The sequence below is a fragment of the Pituophis catenifer genome, unplaced genomic scaffold (assembly GCF_029215685.1).
Source record: "Pituophis catenifer annectens isolate HBS135680 unplaced genomic scaffold, rPitCat1.0.hap2 SCAF_2, whole genome shotgun sequence".
NCBI classification, from domain to species: domain Eukaryota; kingdom Metazoa; phylum Chordata; class Lepidosauria; order Squamata; family Colubridae; genus Pituophis; species Pituophis catenifer.
Genome location: NW_027256882.1, coordinates 23,658,801 through 23,666,156, shown reverse-complemented (window position 1 = coordinate 23,666,156; position 7,356 = coordinate 23,658,801). Strand labels below are relative to the sequence as shown.

The window sequence follows — 7,356 nt, the reverse complement described above, 5'->3', positions numbered from 1 at the left end:
ACTCATCACGGCCCAACTTTTCCCTCTTTTCCTGGCCCTCAAAGGCCCTTCATCTCCCTCCTCACTCATTGTTTTGACTGATCCTCAAAAGCATGTGCTCACCCTCATTGACTCCGCGATGGCCACTCGTTGGGTGGATCGAGCCATCCCTAATGAACCTGTATCCCTTGTACTTTTTAACACCCCCTCCATCCCAACCGCTGCCCTCATTCAATATAAAAAGGGCACTGTTGCCGTCCTGGAATGGATTCATCTTCCTAATACTCCGCGCAAATCTATTAAACCCTTGCATTATATGTTCGCTTTGCTCATTACCAAAGGCCGGTTTCGAGCAAAGTGTCTCATTGGCTTTGACGTTACTTCTTTGTTTGTTCCTATGTCCCTCACCACTTGGGAACCCCTGTATGCTACCTCTGATTCCTTGCAACTTTCTTTGGCAGAATGGGCGGGCAGTGTCTCCTGTCATGTCCCGTCTGACCCTCGCTTTCAACTCCTTCACAATGTTCCGATGTCTTTCCATTCCACTCTTTCCTCATCCCCAATCTCTAATGCTGTCACTGTGTATGTAGACGGCAGCAAATCTTATGGAGCGTGTGTGTGGAAAGAGGGGGCCCAGTGGCAGACCAAAATTACCCCTCCTCAAACTTCTGCTCAGCGGGCCGAATTAGCCGCTACCATCTTGGCTTTTCAAACTTTCCCCACCTCTCCCTTCAATCTTATCCTTGACAGCCTTTATGTTTACAAGGTTCTCACATCCTTGTCGGACTCCTATATCTCCCCATCTCTTGATGATAATCTTTTAAGTTTATTTATAACCTTACAATCCCTTCTTCATGCTAGGACTGAACTCTTTTTTCCAGCCCATATCAGAAGTCACCAACCATTTCCTGGTATTATTCAAGAGGGAAACTCTCGGGCTGATGCTGCAGCAGCCGCTGCCCTTACTGCCCCTTCTGATCTCTCTATTCTCTCCTTGTCCCCTATTACCCCGTGGGCTAGCCACTCTTACTTTCACCAAAATCGTAAGGCCTTAATGAAACAATTCTCTCTCTCTGCAACGGAGGCCTCTGCTATTATTCAACAATGCCCCACTTGCAGCTTACAAGCGCACTCTGTCCCCCTGGGGGTCAACCCCCGGGGCACGGAGAGTTGTCAATTATGGCAAATGGATGTCACATTGTATCCATCATTTGCCCCCTGGAAGTATGTTCATGTTTCTATTGATATGTACTCAGGGTTTATTATGGCCTCCGCGCAGAGGGGTGAAGCCACCAAACATGTTATTAATCATTGCATTCGGACTTTTAGTATTCTGGGCAACCCCAAACAATTAAAAACAGACAATGCCCCTGCATATACTAGTGCAGCCTTTGCACAGTTTTGCCATCGCTGGTCCATCTTACACAAGCTTGGAATCCCATACAATTCCACTGGCCAGGCGATCGTGGAACGGGCTAATCAGACCCTAATAAAGGCCCATGATGCTCATAAAAAACAGAAAGGGGAAAATACCCCCGGCTTGCCTGGAATACAAAATACCTTGAACCTTGTCTTGTTTACCCTCAACTTCCTCAATGTTTCCGGCACCCCCGGGTCAACCGCCGCAAGTCGGCACTTTTCTGCTTCTCCTACAGACTCTCCACGACCGCAAGTTTATTATCGCCGTCTTCCAGATCCTACGTGGAAAGGCCCGGCCTCTCTTGTCACCTGGGGTCGGGGCTACGCTGCAGTCAACGACAATGGCGAAATTATATGGACTCCTGCTCGCTGTGTTCGTCCATATATGGTCACTTAACCATGTCATTGTGACCAGTGATCCAGGGACATGGGCCAGCAACGCATTGGTGAGAGATTTGAATAAAGCTGCTTTACTTCTCAATAAAACTAACTGTTGGATTTGCATGCACATCCCCTCTGATGGAAAAACAGGCTTGGCACTTCATAGTGTGACTTTCAATGAGACCGGATGGACGTTCCTGTGGCCCTACACAACAGCCCTGCTTAACCACACGTATGCTGTTCCTACCCGGATTTTAGAGCCAGCCCGTTTTTGTTTCAGCAGCGCCGGCCTGTCCACTAATGCCACGTACATGGGGACCAATTGTTATCGGACCATTACATGGAACTCGGCGGTCACTAAAAACTCAGATATCCAGAGGCATCTTGCCCAATCTCGGGGTGGCAATGAACTATCGGGATCTTCATTTACTAAATAACTGGACAGTACATATGTTCAACGAGACTATCAAGGTGCTGAAGCTGATGAACAAAGAACTGGTTGAAATCAGGGAGGTAGTCTTACAAAACCGATATGCCTTAGATATTATGCTAGTAACTAAAGGAGGCGTTTGTGCCCTCATGCACTCACCTTGTTGTACCTATGTATCTGATTATCAGTATAACATCACTCACACCATAGAGCATATAGAGAACATGATCAAAAACAATCCCTTATCATCTGATGGATCTGCCATTGACATTTGGGCTGCCCTTTGGTCATGGCTCCCGGATGGTTCTTGGTTAAAATCAATTATGCCAATTATTGTATCTATAATCGTATTGCTTGTTTTGCTTTGCTGCTGTATCCAATGTCTCCCCTCCCTTCTGCAAATGTGCAAAGATTTTATTCCCTCCAATAGGAAGGACGTCCTGATAAGTGAAACCAAAGCCCTTCTGGAACTGGAGGAAGCCAATCTCAACAAAACAGAAAAGGAGGAGATGTGGGAATATTTGTACAGAAATATACTTGCATATTAGAATTATCCATAGGCCTTGCCACAGCAGGGAAATAGGATGTTGACGTCATCTGGAAAGTCCCGACTGCTCAGGCAAGAAATACCTACATTGTTATTCTCGTACCAGCCTGGGAAGGGTCTACGTAACTAATATAATATGAGTGTATGCAACCCGATCATGTAACCACCCCCAATCCCGCCTTGCTATGATGCTGTATAATGAGTTTTATGAATTTCTAATAAAAGGGGGTCACGGAGTCAGCTCTTGGCTCCCATCCCGAGATACCTGTCTGCGTGTCTCATTTTTCTCATGGGAGACCACCACAGGTCTGGGTCATAGGTCCCATTTGGGGATGTGTCCGTCATAACTTCAAATGGGGGCAGGTTGATGGCTGCCTGGAGTGAACCTCCATGATGGCTGCCTCTGCCCTCCAGCTGTGCCTGATGAGCTCTTGGCTCAAAGGGGGGACCGACCCCAACTCAGCCTCTCCCACTGGAGCTGAGAAGGGCAGATGGCAGAGACCCCCACAGGAGGGGCCACAAATAATGGAACCCCCTTTGATGGCAGGAGGAGCTGAATGCTCACAGAGGCACAAGAGGGTGGGTGGGTGGAGGAATTAGCAGCGTGAAATGGCAGAATGGCCCCTTTTTCCTATTTTCACTTGACCTTCTGTGTATCCCAGGACTGGACCTTCTTCCCAGAGAGCCTTAAATCCCTAAAGAGAAAGAGCCTCCATCAGACTTGAGGAGCATCCGGGTACCAGGCGCCTCTGGGGAACCAGGTGTCCGGATCAAGGAACTCACAGGGGGCCCCCACTCTGTGCTTGGAGGGATTGGGGAGATGCCAGAAACCCCCCTGAAGTAGCCAATTCATGAATCCCACAGAAAGATCCCATTAAATGTATATTATTTGAAGTGATATTTTTTATGAAAAATAGGTAAATTGGGTTTGGATTGATGGAAATAGGCAAGAAAAATATTTAATGTAACATTATTATTAATGACTAATAATGAAATATCTCCGTAAAGAGTCAGAATATACTTAAAGGAATGTAAATTTATAGTTAAATCCACAACTGTCCACACAGTAATGCAACACAGGAAGTCAAAAGTGTCCAGCGAGGGAGGATGGAGCCTGAAGAATTGGGATGGCAGCTGTTTGTACACAATTGGTGTTCTTTCTGTTTTAAAGGACATCACACACAGAGCTTTAAAAAAGCAGCAGGATTTTGACTAAACACTATGGCACAATTTGACTGCCATCTTGAGGTTTTTGACATCCAGCCAGTCGATACCATGAAAATAGTCCTCTTGATTGTTTTGAACAATAATTTTATTAAGGATTGTATTTGCAGATCCAACAAAGGAACAATATAATTTTTTGTGTGTGTGTATGAAAACATGAAAAAGACAGTGTAAAAAATAATCTTTCCAAAAAATATAGTAAGAAAAAGAAAACTTTCTCTTTTGTTCCTCAACCAGCATATTCAACATCAACATTTTATCCCTAAATAAACCACCAAATGCATCTTCATTCCACCCTCACCCCATTTTCTCCTCTCTAAATCTTCAGAGTTCTCCTTATTGATCAACAAAGTCTAGTAAGAATTAACAAAAATACCTGGGTGCCTTCACTTACGACTGTAGCAATGTATGACCGGAAAGCCATTTCAAGTGATGGTCCTAAGCCGAGGACTTCCTTTTCTCTGCAAAACATTATATCTACTCTGCGTATAAGTTACTAATATGGCTTTGTGAGCAAAATATCCTCATACTCCCAACACTTGTGCCCTTTTCCCTCACTGTGTCCTCTCTGATGGTATTTAAGGCTGCTTCAGTAGGAAAAATATTTTCCCCACATCAAATATTTGCACAATTTCCCTTCTGTCACTGTGTGAAGTTCCTGGTAAATGTTAACATCTGAATGTTTTTTTAAAAGAGGGTTTCCAACATTTTTCACAGCTGAAAAGATTTATCTCTGCTATGGACTTTCTGGTGCTTTTTTAGCTTTGATTTACTATGAAAAGGTTTCTCGCACTCTGCACACTTGTGAAGCTACTCTCTTGTGTGATTTCGGGTGTGCATTTGAAGTTTTGAACGATGGGCAAAACAGTTCCCACACTCCAGACATTTATATGGGTTTTCTCTAGTGTGGATTCGCTGATGTATCACAAGATTATCTTTCCGAGAAAAACATTTTCCACACTCCAGACATTTATATGGTTTCTCTCCTGTGTGGATTCGCTGATGCTTCACAAGAGTATCTTTCCGAGAAAAACATTTATCGCACTCTGAGCATTTGTGAGGTTTCTCTCCTGTATGGATTCGGCTGTGACTTCTAAGGGAAGATGGTTCAGCAAATGATCTCCCACAATCTAAACATTTGTAGTTTTTTTCCCCTGTGTGAATTTTCACATGACTTCTAAGGGCTGATGAGGTACGATAAAATCTTCCACAGTCGTTGCATTGATATGGTTTCTCCCCTGTGTGTGTTTTATGATGTGTCCAAAGGTCTCCCTTTTGAGTGAAACATTTTCCACATTCAACGCATCTGTATGGCTTCTCTCCTGTGTGGAGCATTTGATGCCTTCCAAGGTGTTGTTTTTGGGAAAAGCATTTCCCACACTCCCCACATTTGTAGGGTTTCTCCCCTGTGTGGATTCTCTGATGAATTTGAAGCACTCCTGGGAAAAAAAAACTCTTCCCACACTCCCCACATTTATAGGGCAAATCTCCCTTATGCCATTCCTGGTGTCTCTGAAGTTCATAAGAATACATAAATCGCTTCTCACATTCTGGGCATTCATAGGATCTCTCTCCAGTATGAAGTTTTTGATGTCGCTCCAGGGTTGATTTTTTGGAAAAACATTTCCCACATTCAGGGCACTTTTTGTTTTTCTCCCCTCTGTGTGTTTTATCATGATAATGAAGACCTGAAGAGTTGACGAAACATTTTCCACACTCAAAGCACTTGTAAGATTTTATTCCTGCATGAACCTGCTTATGGACCCAAAGACTTGAGTTCTGAGAAAAGCTCTTCCCACATTCCCAACACTTGTAAGGTTTCTCCCCTGTATGAATTCTCTCGTGGTTTCTGAGAGTGGCTTTTTCACGGAAAAATTTCCCACATTCCAGACATTGATAAGGTTTCTCTTCAGTGTGGATTTTCTGATGTCTAAGAAGTCCTGACTTTAGACCAAAGCGTAAGTCACATTCCTCACATTTGTAGGTTTTTACTGTTGGGGGCCTTCTGAGATCTTTGGCGTGTTTACCAGAGAAGGATTTCTTACCCTCTAAACCTTTTCTTGACCCACTTCCCACATGGACCTTCCTGTGGGTCAAAAGGAGGGACTGCCCAGCAAATGATTTCCCACACTCCCCACATTTGCAGGGTTTCTCCTCTTTGTGCCTCTTCTGGTGACTCCGAAGTTGAGAAGAACCCACAAATGGTTTCTCGCATTCTGGGCATTCATAGGGTCTCTCTCCGGTGTGAAGTCTCTGATGTTGAATTAGGGTTGACTTGTCAGCAAAACATTTCCCACATTCTGGGCACTTTTCGTTTTTCTCCCCTGTGTGTGTTTTCTCATGTCTCTGAAATGATGAGCTCTCAATGAAACATTTTCCACACTCAAAGCATTTGTAAGGTTTGATTCCTGCATGGCTCTTCCCATGGCGTCTAAAACTTGACTTCTGAGAAAAGCTCTTCCCACATTCCCAACAGTTGTAAGGTTTCTCTCCTGTGTGGATTCTCTCATGGTTTCTAAGAGTGGCTTTTTCACGGAAAGAATTCCCACATTCCAGACATTGATAAGGTTTCTCTCCAGTGTGGATTTTCTGATGTGTACGAAGGCTTGACTTTAGACAAAAGCGTAAGTCACATTCCTCACATTTGTAGGTTTTTAGTGTTGCGGGCCTTCTGAGGTCTTTGGCGTCTTTTCCAGAGAAGGATTTCTCGCCCTCCAAACCTTCACTGGATCCACTTCCCACATGAACCTTCCTGTGGGTCAAAAGCTGGGACTGGAGAGTAAAGGATTTCCCACACTCTAAGCATTCATGGGCTTTTTTCTCGTTTTGTGGAGTGCTGCTTGTGTCTGATGGAGCATCCAAAAGGTTCCCAGGCTCCATCCTTTCTGGCGGAAGCTGCCTTGGGCTGATTTTCTAATATTTGTTGATAGTTGACTTGCAAAGTAGATCTGGGTTTATCCGCTGTTGGAAGGAAAAAGAAGCAGAGAAGAGAATTTCCTTTCCAGAAATGGAGAGAGTCACAAAATCTCTAGAAGGAAAACATTTCCAATGTTGTGGTTATTAAGTGATTTTTTGGGGGGTCGTTAAGTGAAGGGAGACCCAGGAAGAACTGGAGGGGTGCCTGAAGGGGGTCGGGGAGACCCTGGAAGTCCAGCACAGGCCACGCCTGAATTAGGAGAGCTGCAGTGGGGTGAAAAGCTGCAGCCGCCCCCAGAAGCCTCAGTCGCCCCATCTGGGCCCTGCAATGGGGCAGAAATGCCAAGATGGTGCCTTAAGTGGAGGCCTGGGGCCTTCAACCATTTCAGCCAGTGCCACTGACCCCAGGCCTGGACTTCAGCCCAATGTCACCGGTGCCCCCCAGAAATGTGACCTTAAT

The 7,356-nt window shown here is 44.9% G+C and overlaps 1 protein-coding gene across 1 annotated transcript; it reads right to left on the bottom strand.

The window, feature by feature from the left end:
- Window positions 1-4,772: 4,772 nt before the first annotated feature.
- LOC139311854 (zinc finger protein 850-like) lies at window positions 4,773-6,860 on the bottom strand. The gene is made up of 3 exons (XM_070936379.1): window positions 6,050-6,860; window positions 4,856-5,971; window positions 4,773-4,774 (listed from the first exon to the last, which is right to left on the bottom strand). Coding segments are annotated over exons 1-3 (1,929 nt in total).
- Window positions 6,861-7,356: the final 496 nt, after the last annotated feature.